This window comes from Puntigrus tetrazona, chromosome 3 (genome assembly GCF_018831695.1).
Source record: "Puntigrus tetrazona isolate hp1 chromosome 3, ASM1883169v1, whole genome shotgun sequence".
In the NCBI taxonomy this organism is placed as follows: Eukaryota; Metazoa; Chordata; class Actinopteri; order Cypriniformes; family Cyprinidae; genus Puntigrus; species Puntigrus tetrazona.
The window spans coordinates 28,675,858-28,690,646 of record NC_056701.1 but is presented as its reverse complement, the minus strand read 5'-3'; the positions used below and the strand labels follow the sequence as shown (position 1 = coordinate 28,690,646).

Genomic DNA, 14,789 nt, shown 5'->3' with positions numbered 1-14,789 from the left:
TATATCCGTCATCGGATAAAAAAAAAAACGACAGAACCGTTATAGTTTGGCAATGAAAACCTAGCCGTGATGTTAGTGTGTAATGCTGTGAGGTTGTTAGGGTGTTCCTCATTTGACTGATGCAAGTTTCTTAATCCCTTATAATGTAGCTTATAGGTTGCACCAAATGAAATCTGGTTGTTAACAAGCCACATGATTTGAGGCATCGTTCATGGGTTGCGCAGAGATTTAGCGCCGTTGGGGGTGAGGGGTGACCCAACCGAAGACACCGGAGCAGATGAAAACGTGTTTGTCTGACTGCTCAATCAGGCCACGTGAACTCGGTCAGCGCGCCCGTGGTCTCCCCCGACTGAAGCCCAATTCCGCCAGACGCGCGCCGCCCCGGGGGCCGCCGCCTCTGCTGCAGAGCACGCTGGGAAACATCCAGCCCGCCACGCGCCTGATGCATGCTTACGCGCAAATGTAAATGTGATCAAAACATGTCTTTCGGCGTGAACAGACGTGCAGATTATTCCAGCCGAAATATGACATGTGACTTCCAGCTGAGAAGCCAGACAGGACGATAAAAACACGCATCGAGCAGCTAATGCAATTAGCATGCCGCGATCAGTCGTGCATCAAAAACCAATGAGAGAAACAGAGCTGTTCGGGAAGAGCGTTTTTGACCATATTTGAAGATTACGCGTGTGACCTATTTTCAGTCCGCAGCTTTGATATATTCGCTCGACTCCGGCTGAAAGAGCGTCCCACCCAAGTCAAACTGGGAAAACAGAGTGTTTCCTGGACTGCGTTAGACATCTGTTCCCCGAACAGGAAACACTCCCCCAAAACCTGAGGCTCCCTCAAGTCGAGTTCATTATAACTCCCCGCTCTGTCCACCGACACGCATTTTCGAACACTCCTGAGACTGGAAGAGTCTTCGTTTTTTTAGGAAACTGGCAGTGATGATTATGTTAAAAACGTAACATCTGGACGGACTTTGAAGTGAGTCTTGAGTCGTTTCAGGAAAATAAATATCGGTCCATCAATTGCCGAAGATTAAAATGCGGTCTGTGTAGGAGCTCTCCTTCTTCTTCTCCTTCTCATCATGTCTACTTGTTGATTTGTGAATATTAAAGAAGAAAATTCCACGAGACCGAGAAATAAACGGCCAACTTCATTCTTGAGGGGTTTGGTAATGTGTATAAAGAGGGCAGCCCGTTTCGTCTGAGAGGCCGGCGTGCCGTAATTGAATCCATGTGTCGGTGAAACATACAAGCGCAGCGTTGTGAACGTCCAACGCCATCAGCCCCTTTAGACACTTTTCACCGCCCGTTATGTGAGGTATACAAGTCTCGTCTGACTTTTCCCCCTCATACTAAGACGATATCATGCTCCTCTCGGCTGTAATGAGGAACGTTTTCCCATTCGATTCGATTCACCCTGTTTTCTCACTCAACCATTTTAGTACAGCGTATGTTACTGTATGTGTCATAGCCTTTCCGACGCTTTGTTAATGAATGTTATAGCGTATTGTAGTATTAATTATAGCGAACTGATTAACTGTAATAAATACTGTGGTATGGCCTATGGTTAGGCCTGTAGAAAGCTTTGGGTATAGTTATTTGCCCAGCTTATTTGAGAATATATACATAATTATTATAAGTGGCCTATGCAACATTTATAGTGAATTAAAACGCTCCATTTCTGTTTTCACTCAGTATCCGAGCTACAATACAATGAATGAAGAGACGAACACGTCCTACTAAAGCGAAGGCTTGGCTTCTGAATATTATTTACGCCACGCGACGTCTGTCCTGATTGGCTGAAAGGAAGGCGTTTGCAGGACGTGGAATTGTGAAGGTAAATATTTTTTTTAATTTGACTTCTTTTCTGCTTTACGTCCGCGCCCACGCGTTACAGCCGTGTCAATATTATAAGCGAAACAATTATGCTTTTGTGAGGCAATGAATATCAAAAACCGGCTTCAAGTCGGTTACCAAGCAACGTCAGCATTAGCTAGTTAATATTCATACGTAAAGCCTTCGTCTTAGTAGGATTGGTGCGTTCTCGTGTAAGGGGCGGGGCGAGTGTGATGACGCGCGACGGTCGCTGCGAAACACAGATGCCCGTGTGTCTGGAGCGCTTATTCCGCTGGATGTTATTGATCCGCGCCAGTGAATAAACCGAGAAGGGCTGTATCCCCACATCCGTTCAGAAAAAGGCTCCATCGGATTTAAACGAGGATTGAGACAGAATATCAGTGTATGCCGTTTAATAAACAGGAGCCGTTTCTACACACAGCGTTTAAAACCCTCAATATTAAGCGTGCATCTGTGCCTGGAGCGCGTTTTCTCATCACATCATTTCATTATTTTGCATTCATCTGCAGATATGGACGAAGATAATCAAGGTAAGACCACCGGGTTTATAATGCAGAAGAAAAACGTGGACATGTGTGACCGTTTTATGGGTTAACACGGCATTAGACGCAGATGTGCCATATCATTAAGATCGAAGAGCATTGCATTCATTATTCATGCCATTTATTTAGCCATATAAACATTTGAAAAAAACATGAACGTGATTTATTCGGTGTAATAACAAAAACACTCTTACTAGGTCCGTAAGGTGACACCTGCAGGCACAGTTTTTATGCTTGTTTTTGTTTTAAGGCCTAAAAAAGTCTTTCAGATATTAAGACAGTCATAACTTCTTCATATAATAATCTGTAACGCAGTACGTCTGGAGAGTAGCGCCCCGCTCCAAAGCTCCAGGACTCCATAATCCATGTTTCATTCTCAGAAGTGAACTGCAGGTTTGACACAGAGCATGTCAAGCACTGCTTTCTTTTCCCAGTCAAATGAGAAACTTCAACGGCTTTAGGTGCAAAGATCGGACTGCATGGGATGACCTACATGCCAGTTTGCCGGTGTTCGTGAAGAGAGACTGTGAGCTGATATCTCTATTGATTTCATTCAGTCAACAGAATATTCCCAGAGCTCCCGCTTTTTCGAGCAGGACACATATCCTGCACTTTTTCGTTTTTAACCGGTCGAGCGACGCGATAACCGATACATCTGTTGACAAAATGCAACATTTTAACTGCGTTTGAACATTTTTTGGAAAGAAATCACATTATCTTGAGAACCGGCTGAGAACAGACTTGTCTTCCGTAGAGCTGCTTTATAGCTGCATCGCATTCGTTTCATAATGAGTGAATTTTGGCCTCGTCGACACTGAAATGAATCGATATTGTACTTGACTTGACTTGAGCTGAATAACGACGCTGCTGTCTTCACTAGAGCTATACCTGTAGCTGACCTGAGCTTGATTTGATGAACTTTTCACACGGTTATTAAGCCAAATAATAACACGTTGTCACATTGTCGTATGGGTAGATGTGTTCTGGGTGGTTTCTTATTGACCGAACCAACATAAAAGCCTACTCTCTAATATTTAGGTTTTCTAGGATCTCTCCTGGCCTTCTCACCGCTTGCTAAGACCCTAAAAAAAAGACCCTTCCTCAACAAGCTGTGTGATTTTGAGCTTTTGGAGCGTTTAGTTCTTTGCACGGTTTCCCGCGACGAAGCTAATCCGTTGTTATGAGTGCGTGCGTAGTAATATTTCAAAAGATGGTCTTCTCACTGGGAAGAAAACAACAGCTAATTAGCATATTCAAAGCATACGCTCAACGTAATCCTCCTCCACAATGCCGTGGGTTCGCGCTGAGGACTAGCTAACAGTCAGACCGCTGGTGTGTTTTGACAGCGGTTTGGTGGTTCTGTCAGAGAAGGCTGGTCCAGCGGGCAGACTGGATCAGACTCAGGGAAAGCCGCTCTGTTCCATGCCGGGTTCCCCGCTGGGCGACAGTAATCGATGCTGTGGCCCGCTGTGGGAGATCCCGCTCCGGGCCCACCGGTGGATCCGACCGCACTGAGAGAAAGCTTCTTGTCGCATGCGCACTGAGTTACGATGGCCGAAAGTAAGACTCCAACAAAACAAGGTCTCATAAGTAACCGAATGCAGGATTTTGACCTTTTTGTCACTTGTTGTAGCACTGATTTACAACATTAACTATCTATACGACCGCTATAATAATGCATATATATATATATATATAAAAATGCAGTTTTTAAATCCACTTTTAAGGGGTCGTCTGACGCCCATTTTCCACATTTTGATGTGATTCTTCAGGGTACTAAGTCTATAACTTACGTTGTTTCATGGCAGTGTTAAACCACGCCCCTTTTTTACCTTTTCAAGATCAGCTCTTTTCAGGGCAACCTGTTTTGTTGCATATTCCTCTAAATGCAAACGATCCCTGCTCTTTAGCCGCATTCACTGTGAAACCCGCTAACTAGCGCACTATTAAGAAAGGGCAATCTGCGGGTACGAGAAAGGCCATTAGATGTATCAAGTGGATTTTTATCATTATAGGGTGGTCGCGAACACACACAGCAAAAACACATTTCAGTTCAAACGACATATTTTGCATCCGGCGACCCCGACTTCATACGCATTCACGTCTTACCTGTCGAGCGAGATCCCCGAACCGTGGCTATTTTTGACCTGGATGTCGCTGACGTCGTCTTCATGCCGCAGAGATCTGAGCCTTGCGTCAAAGTGCTGTGCTTTTGCCAGCTAATGTCAAGATTTGACGATTGAAGTGACACGGTCATGTTCTGCTGACTGGAACTACGGCTGGATTGGAGTACAGTGAGTCTTTGTGCTGCAGGGCATTGGGCTGTTTCCGTAAGAATGATGTATGTTTCATTAAGCCGCATGACGTCAGATGGGGAAACCACCAGCAGGGCAATACTATGAAATAACATCAGTCTCACCCAGGAGTGATTCACATCCATGGCTCCGAACAGGGACTGTTTTGAACTCATCTCTGTCGAATTTGTGATTAATCCATGTGATAAATCATAACAAAGTCTGGCAGTACGCGCGTGCAATGCCAGCAAAGTTAAAAACATTATTTGAGGCTGACAGAAAAGTTCTATGACGAACTGTCTGTTGTCTAAATAGGCAGCCGTTCACACGGAATGCATTTTTCGATTCTAATACTCTGTTTTTCAAAGTAAACATGCACGGGACAGATGTGTTTGACTGTTCTTCTCTGGTGTGATTTCGTAGGGTGCAGACTTCTACCCAACTGCAATTCGTACATGTTTTACGAGGTGGCCATTTTGTACGAATTCATACGACCTCGTTCTTAAAAACGTAGAATATTTTTGCTAAATCAAATGGATTTTCAAATCGGTATGAATTTGTATGAATGGCTTACACCTAAGCCCGCCCCCCCCAAACACGTCCGCCAATCGGGTTTAGACAAATCGCACAAAATCGTCCAGTCGCATGAATTTGTATGGATTAGCCACCTCATAAAATATGTACGAATTGCTGCGAGATCTGGCTGGTTGTCCGCCGTCACAAATCCGTTTTTGAAAGCCCGCGTATTCCACGTATTTCAAAAATTCGAGACCACAAAAACGGCAAAATAAAAAAATCGTAAACCACATTGTAAAATACATCGCGAAATGGGAGCAACGTGTTGGGAACAACCAAAATGGTCACAATTCTCAATATTAACTATCATTAATATTACTAGCATTTTGGCTGGTTATTTATCGTAAAGCACATATTAATGCCTTATTCTGCATACGCATATTTTAGAACTCTTGGCTCTTGAATCTTACATGATTATTTCTTCTGACCTGGTCACAAAGCATTGTGGCACAGGCTTTGTGAAGGATACATACAATGCTGCCTAAACAATCTGGCCAACACAAAGTATCTCAGAATTCATTCTGGCAGCTCGCTGGTTTTTGGAACGAAGCTAACTTGCGTCCTCAGCTTTCTCATCAGCATATAATGTTAGCAAATGCAGCAGGCAAGAATGCACATGGAAATGATTTGCGTACCGTCCAAAATATCAATTTAACATTTTAAGAAAAATTTAAACGTCTTGCCAAATTAGCTGGGATCTTTCTGTTCTTTAAATGGTCCAAAGATTGAAAAAAAAAATTTCATCTGATTGACTTAACTTATGGTACGGGGTTAAAATTTAAGAATGCAAAAATTAGAAACACATTTGCACAAACAATACGGCAGTTTCAGGAATTTAGGTTGGCGAGAGGAAAACTGAAGACTCTTTCACCCCCTCATAAAGGAAACCAGACTGCAGACGAGTCTCTGGAGTGTTGGAGCATGTGGCAAAATGCATTCCAGCGAAGGAGAGCCACTCTTTTGAAGAACGGTATTTTTCACTGATGCTGGAATAGCACGCAGGAGTAGAGGTGAAGGGAAATAGATTACGTAAGGGATCTCGAATTGTTTAAGATGATGAGGGATCAGGAAAAGGTGCATTCAGTGGTCTTGGACAACAGGTTTCGTTCTCTCTTTCCTCTAGCGTGGGCTTCAGCTCTCCAGCGTTTGTCCTCAGAAAGAGGTTACTGAACAGAGATTTGCTGGAGGAACAAAATGTTCCATGCGAATCTTTTTGAGAGTTACAGTTTTATCTGTAGATTGTCATGCACTGCACAACCATCATTTTGTCAGTGTTTAGCAGTTCTGACCTAAGCAAGCTTCACCATTATTCATTTGTAAGATTCAAGCGAAAGTTCACCCAAAAATGTTAGCTGTTGGACACAAAAAAAAGATATTCTGAAGAATGTTGGTGACCAAACAGTTGACGGTAGTCACAGACTTCCTTAGTATTATGGAAGGCTACTATAAAATGTTTGGTTACCAGCATTCTTAAAAACATCTTCTTTTGTGCCCAGCAGATGAACGAAATATAGGCTTTATATACTTCTAACCCTAGCACCAAAAATGGTCTTGCAGCTTCATAAAAAGAAAGTCTACAGGTTACTTTGTGTTACATGCTGTTTGTCTGTAGGCAAACGATTCTGGTTAATGATTATAGTTTGCCAATAGCTCATTAAAAACCAAAATCCTTCTTGTGTTGAACATTTCCCGTGCAAATAAGCATACGTCCATGTGCTGCTTTCCCTGGGTGTATGGGGGATTTCTGTTGGCGATGCACATTTAAGAGGCTGCATCATTCAAAATTCATACTGTTTGACACGCAGCTCCGCAGAGATATGTGTTTGTGTGTGTGTGTGTGTGTGTGTGTGTTTGTGTGGTCAGTCACGTTTGGCCTATATATATATATGCAAAAGAAATGTATGCAAAACGAACATTCCTTTATCAGGAACCTTTCAACCATTTGAAGCCAGATGTATGCATGCGTGCACATGCAGTTATGTGTTTGATAAAAACTGGTTAGGCGATCTAATTTATAGCACTAATCTAACCTAAAAAAAATAGGTTATAGGTAGTGGTCATAGCCCAGTTTTTGCAGTTACGTCCAACATACCGTGTGTATTTATTGTACTTTTACAGTAACTAGGGGGAAAAAAACTACTGAACCTAACCTAAAATTACAGAGAAATGACAAAGAAGAAATGATCATAAAACTAGCCTGTGTTAGTGGTGCACTATATCCGGAGCCCTCTGAAGCCATACAGTAGACGCAAATATACTGTAAGATGCCACTGATAATCTTCCCCTCCAGTGAACTGAACTGAAGAAGCGGATCAGTGAATGGATTGTCTTTCACAAATCGACACAGAATGAATTCAACACATTGACTGAAGCTATTCATTTGCAGCTATTCTTGAGTTAACAGGTCACCGGAGGTCTGTCCCCGCTTGCAACAGACCCTCAATCTACGAAAACCCACATTAATTGTTGTAAACCAACTATTGTTACAGGTTTTCGTAACTTGGGTGTTGGAATATAGCATATGGCTGGACTACTTTAAAGGAAAACACCATTGTTTTTTCCATATTTCACAATGTTTTTCCCTCAAAACATATTGATACGTATCTAGCGCCACTATGTTAGCAATATCATCCTCAACCTCTGCGCAAAAAATCACCACGTTTTATTTTGTGTCACCGTACTTACTTACGTGACCATCTATAAATAGGGAAAACTTGAAAGCGTTTAGTGGCTTTTAAATTCATGCCTGTTCGGTACCGAAGTAATGAATGGTATAAGCTAAGTGCTAACGCTAGAGCGGCTAAGTGCACGCACTGAGACGGGACAGATGTATCAACTCATCTAAGATGAGGGAGTTGTGAAATATGGAAACAAAACGTGGCGTTTGCCTTTAATGGTGCTTTTTCCTATTACAGCAATGAAAGTAGGTGTCTCCACATCAGATATGATCTGATTGGCTGTGCATATTGGCCCATCTTACAGCAATTTCCCATTCGGTCTGGACAGACAAATGACCCGGTGCTAGAATGCGTCTGGTTCAGATCTGGAGTAAATGAGTTCAACAAGCCAAAACTAGCATCTCTGTGGGATTCCCAGTGGACGCGTGGCAAACACAGGTTTAAGATCATTTGTAAAGTGTAGCTGGTTAAATGGGTCACGGCTCGTGTTTCTGACAGCTGCTCTAGTGTGAGTAAGCTTGAGTCAGTGCGTAGCCGGAATCGGGGGCTTCACCTGTGTTATGTCAGCAGCAACACTTCACCACTGACCCCTTATTCATCACTTCATTGCTGACAAAAGTCTGCTGTGGGTGGAAATCACTAATTACTAGGTTTGATTTGAATGGTTCGCTGTGCTGTTTATTCCAGAGCTACGCAACGAAAGTGTCGTAAAATCCCTCTCTCGTATCATTTGAGAAATTCAAGATCATATTCCTGTATGTAACTTTATGCGGTCCGCTTAGTTAATCTGTTGTTGACATATTGTGGAATTACAAACTAAGACTCCTTGATTTCTTAATAAATTTCCCCTTATTTCGCAAACCTCTTTCAGGTAGATTCACATTTCTTGGAAATTAGTTCTAGGTTTGTGAACGTTCTTGCTTAAAATAACACGCAAAGTTCACATTAGTGTACCCTCTACTAAACATCTGTACATCCTGTACATCTCCACAGCTGGACCTAAATTAACAACAGCCTCTTCTATAGTTTATAATTAAACCCCAAAGTCCCAAGGAAATTCAGGCTAAAGGAATTTAGTTCACAGGGAATGAATAAAACACTAGTGTCAGAGCGCCTGAAGAATGTCTTATGGCACAATAAAGAGCTGCCAGGACCGGATGCTCAGCCCCCGTCGCCCACGTTTCAACCATAATAACGTGACAGAGTGATTTTGTCTTTGCATTCCCCTCTCGTACAACAGAGTACACCCCCTTCCTCGCATCCAGATGTGGTGTCTGGACAGACGGGGCCAATATAAACAGGCCTGTTAGGTGTCCGGTGGCCCAGTTTGTCTCATTCACGGCTCTCTATCAGACGGCTGGAATCAAACTCTAAACTCATTTCCTGTCTGAGTCATTGCAGGCCTCGGGGTGTTCAGAAAGAAGGTCTCACGGTCTCACCTCGACGCCCCATGAAACCCTTGCAACGTATATTTGTTTTGATAGACAAGGAGATTCTATACTTGATTGGATTCGTTCCATAGAAGGAGACAAGAGATGAAATCCTGACTATAATCTGGATTTAATGGTGTCGCTCGGAAATTTGATCATCATTCAAAGCGACTGCATTTAACAGATTACAATCTGAGAATAGTTGAACCACTGATGTCCTATGGACTATTTTATGGATGCGTATATTACCTTTCTGTGTCTTTTGGAGTGACGTAAGGATCGGTAATCAAGGAGAAGATTGAAAGTTTTGGGATAAACGATCCCTTTAATTATTAAACTCACAAACCCCTTGCAGCTCAAACCATTTGGATCAAGGTGATGCAATGCATTGTTTAATGCACTTCACACTGCATCAACAACAAGTGGAATGTATTTTCCCTCTCTTAGGTTTACATCAACGTGGTACACGATTGTTCTGATTAGTCAAAAGCTATCTAAAAGTAATCGAAAGTGGTCAAATTCAATATAAGATTGCATTACCGACTACATATACACCTACGCCCGATTTCTGTTCATGCGTTCATTCTTGGGCCATTATATGGTTTAAATTTTCCAGTCAGGAAAGTCTTTACGTGCGGTATGCATCGGAGGGAAGACCCTTGGATTTAATGACATAATTTGTATTTCTTATAAACGCCTACTTGAGTGAAAAGCTGTCAGCCGGTCCGTCTCACTTCCGGCAGTTTCTCAGTAAAGAGTCTTTTAATCTAATGGCGCACTCGCTTATTTATCATCCTCATGCAAACCACGGCAGGATGCAGATACGGAAGCTCCGCCGATGTTTTATGTAGCCGTTCTTAGCTTAAACTTCGCTCGCGTTATTAACCCAGATGCTGCAAGCGAGGACTAAACCAGCGTGAGAAATCAGATGCAGGCAAACCACTAATTATACGAGAAACGGCACAGAGCCTCTGCCAAAAATACTAATCTAATTTGTGAACGGGAGCATGACACAGGATGAACTAAAAATAGGGGGCATCGGGATATTTTCTCATCTGCTAAAGGAAAGGAACGCTTTCTTTTTAAAATCATTTTCCAAATGGGCTCAAGATGTCAGCGTGAAATGCAGGCGATGAATAAGGCATTGTGAGGGTGTGCGAGGTTTTTATTGAGTTACGTGTGGAGTGGGTGAATTTTTTTTTTTATAAATTCAGTTATTATTTTGTCTTGTTGAGTATATATATATATATAAACAGCTGTTGCATGAAATAGATTATTCAGGATAGTGCTAAATAAAAAAATATTTATTTTGTTTCAGTTATTAACATTTAGCATATTCTGCAATGCGTATGTAAACTTATGAACACAACTGTATGTTATAACGCCCTTTATGACTATGCTGTGTATTAAAATGTAAGAAATAACAACATGTCAAACTAACATAAAATTTCTCGATCTAGAGCCTCTTTGCTGAAATTTATGCTGAAACGATTTGTTCTGAACAACAACAAAAAAGAGTCACGATAACATGTTTTCTTTGTGTCAGATGGCTTTCCCAGACTAATGACCTGTGCAGACTTCACATATGGCAGTAACGGAGGTTGGAGTATCATCACCAGAATGAGCAAAACTCCAGATCTTTTCATCAGATTCAGCAGATTTAGTGGTTAAGGCTTCTGGGCTTGTAAACGGATCATTGCTCGTTCTGGCCCCATGAGGGAATGGCCCACGAGCGAGTGACATTATGCTTTTGAACGATCAAGACGCTAACACAAGCTAAATGCTAAATCGACGTTAGCATTTAGCTTCTCATGTACCTGTCCTAAAGCAAAAACGCCGTTCTTTGCTTTGCTTTTTGAGCGATAACAATCAAATTGTTCAAAATGTGATCCCCCTTTTCCGATCTTGCTCAAAAGCGTACTAACTTAATAATATTTCGACGCTGTGGCTCATGTTATGTCGTCGTGCCCGAATCATTTTCAATCATCAGGCATTAACTGGAAGCAAAGAAATAAAGTTTAGAAGAGAAACGCAATTTTGTTGTGTAGATCACAAATAACAGGATTAAGTAAATCAGACAAACACTTTACTTTAAGGACCAATTCTCTTTTATAGAGCCCATTGTTTGTGTTTAGACATACTTAACAAAGTGAATTTTTTAATACATTTCAGAGTTAGTTTGCTTGTTTGTTGGTAGTGAATTCAAAGTGCAGTCCTGCTTTTGCTGTGAGGCTATAAATAAAGCTTGTGACTCATCATTGAAACCAGTTCTGATTCAGGTGCCACTCCCGTTTGAGTGTAAACAGTCCCAGTATGTCAAGTTATATTAATGACATCAGCGAACAATGTCAGTGTGAGTAAAGAAAGTAACGAGGTCGTATCACAATGAACAATAACAGTGACTGCAAACAGTATAATAACAATTTCGGAGTTTGGCTTCCCCCTGCAAAACCTGACCGTGCTTTTTTTTGAAATATTTTTTTATATACCTGCCGGGGTGTTGTGGGAGGTTGCCAGAGTGTATTGATTTGCTATTATTACAGTTGCTATAGGGTTTGCCGAATGTTGTTAGCATGTTGCTGTGCCTAGGTGGTTGCTTGGCTGTTGTACAGTAGACGGTTGTAAGGAAATTGCTAGGAAAACGAAATACAATGCAGATTAAACTTAATAACCATGTACTGTCCTCATGCAACATTTTAACGAACTCAACTTATACTATCTGATGAAACCTGATCTTGGTGAATATATGGTGAGTTTTACCATCAAGCGAAACAATCACGGTGATTGAATGCACTAGAGATTGAAGTCTTTTCAGAGCAGAGGTGGTCGAACCGGTTTTACCAGAACAGCTGGTCTGTATAAGTATGCAAACTATGTCTATACTGTGTTTTGAGTGCAGCGTGTGTGGAATAAATGTAGTCTATCCGACACATCGTGCCTGTGTCTGAGTGCTTCAGTTTCCCCTTGGGAAATCATTCTTCTGACAGTTTCCAATGTGGTCCGCTTTGAGGAATGACTGCTGTGCTACATAAAGAAGAACAGACATGGTCAGAGAGTGACGGTACGTACTGCACGGTGAGATTTAAGATGGAATACGTTTTCCCGTGTACCTACGGTGACACAGAGCTATGTTTTTGGTGGGTGTAAGTGGGTTACAGCACGATAAGGCTCTGCGTTTGTGTTGCGTGCTGCAAGTCTTCTAATCTGGGCCCCAGACAGGCAGAGACATCCTCTCTATTGTCCCAAGGCAGTCCTGGACAATATCAGGATGTCTATCCAAGACTTTTCTTCATTAGATGTCCCCAGTCTCCACAAAGGATGTAGAGCTTGTCATCTGAACATTGCCTTTTTCGTATCTCAGCAGAAGCAACTCTAAGTAACCCGTTGCTGGGTTGATCCTCTAATGTTGGGTGGAACTGAGTTGGGTAGCTGTAGAAAGTGTTTTTGTCTCGAATTTGAGGAAAGCACAGCATTACGTGAGATTTAAGCAGCCTTAGCAGTCACAAGACGGCTAATATCTGAGTCTGGATCCGAGGGGGTAGATTAATCTGTTCACTGGTGTATTGGTTCACCTTTTGATCCCTTTCGGAGGGATTGTTCATGAGAGGCAGGGAATGAAATGGATGATGGGAATAAGGTTTATTTATATGTAGATCTTTCTTGTCCTTTATCCATACACTGGTAATGCTGTGTATGTAGGAGCCAACTCACATTTATGCTAAAGCACTGAAAAAAACGACATTAAAATTCTAACGACTGACTAATTCAGTTGACGATCAGGAAAATAACCCACGAAATCCTGTTACAATTCTCCAGGAGAGTTAAATGCTTGCACGCAAGGTCAGATAACTCACACGAGCTGAGACCTGATTCGATTTTTGATTTGATACTTGATCGCAACCACCGCTTACATCCATATTGATAAATTCCAAATTTGGTGACTGTACGCCCAACCATACCAGCGTATTGAATTGATTTCGGTTTATTTGGTTGCTAGAACGTCTGCCAGCAAAACCCCAATCGATGATGATCAGGGATAGGACTTTAGTTGAGATGAATCAACACCGCTGATAAGCGCAGGTTGAAATGATGCACTCTCTGTATAGTGCTTAGACTGCAGTGGTACTTAAATTTGCACAGTTGACACACATTTTTTGGCAAGCAAGTTTCCTTTTCCCCTTGTTGGGTTATAGGTCATGTTTAATGCATTAGAGCGACAGTGATATCAAATTACGCCGTGCTTCCTGTGTGTGCGCTCGCTAACACACAGCGGGGGTTTGTCACCGAGTCCAATAGGCCAACAATTAAAGACATTTGCCTCTTTTATTCCAGCATGGGAATTTTCTGTGCTGTAGACGTAGGTTCGCCTGTGGGGGATCATTCAATAAATGCCGCTTTATGCACGCTGTCAAAGAAAACCCAGAAAGCATTGTGCGCAGCCGGGACGTGGTTAGTATCATCATTTTTGTCTTTATGGAAAATATTCATTGTTTCCGTGAACCCTAGCCGTAGCCGCAGTCACCCCACTACAGACGTCCCAGGCCATCAGAAAGCTTTGAAGCAATGTTCGGTATCTTTTCATGTTTTTTTTGGCCTAGAAAGGGTTTTAGCAATTGACAACTGAATGTGAAGTGAAAATGGGAGATGAAATTCAAAGCAGCTTAGTGGAGTGATGCAGATGGGATTTCTCTTCCCAAGCAATGGATACGGGAAGCTGGCAGAGAGCAGGCGAGCGCTACAATCTGCTCCAGCAGAAATACTGAAGTGACCTACTTCCTCTAGCTGCCGAATGAATCTCAGCCATCTTCACTCAGAATCTGTGGAGCCTGATGGTGAACACGTTTCCTGTTTTTGTCCAAATTACGTTCTTTGGATTTAACCGATATTCCGTTTGTCTTATATTCATTCATTTTTCCATTCAGGTTTCCAGGCTGAAATGGTATATATTTGTATATTGCCTCTAATGCATTGTACACCGCTATTCATTTTCGATGTTTCTTAAACTGGTTGGGTTTATCTGTGCTTTCATTTATTTGCAAATGTAGTGGATATCTCTGTTCAATATTATGTATATTGTATGCATGTGAGCGGAATTGGGTGAAGTTTTGTTGAGTAGATTAGCCACGAACTCCATCCGAAAGACGTGTTTACTTGTTTATTGTGGTTTATTTATAGTGTCCAATTCCCCGTGAAAGCATTTGAAAGGGAGGCATTGTCTGTCTGCTGCTAATTACAGAAATAAACGGAAGTCATCACTGACATACACAATGAAGACATTTTACCAGATGCACGGTATTCAAGTTTAAGGTTCATGGCTGTTGTTATTTCTTACTCGCAGTCCTGGCGGCACACCCATAGACCATCTATGGAGTTCTTGGTGGATTTGAATTGCTTAAATGCCAAGATT

General features: G+C 42.0%; 1 protein-coding gene across 3 annotated transcripts in view; it reads left to right on the top strand.

The window, feature by feature from the left end:
* The first annotated feature begins 1,823 nt into the window (after nt 1-1,823).
* Nucleotides 1,824-14,789, top strand: part of cyth3b (cytohesin 3b) — a 30,154-nt gene continuing 17,188 nt past the window's right edge. Inside the window, exon 1 of one of the 3 annotated variants that reach the window (XM_043232959.1) lies at nt 1,824-1,842. Coding sequence is in view for 2 of the 3 variants with exons in the window: in XM_043232944.1 (XP_043088879.1) it covers nt 12,395-12,443 (49 nt within the window). In the remaining variant the exon portion in view is untranslated. Of the gene's footprint in view, nt 1,843-2,107; nt 2,393-12,292; nt 12,444-14,789 lie in introns of those variants that run through there. The other 2 variants (XM_043232953.1, XM_043232944.1) reach the window with 2 other exon arrangements.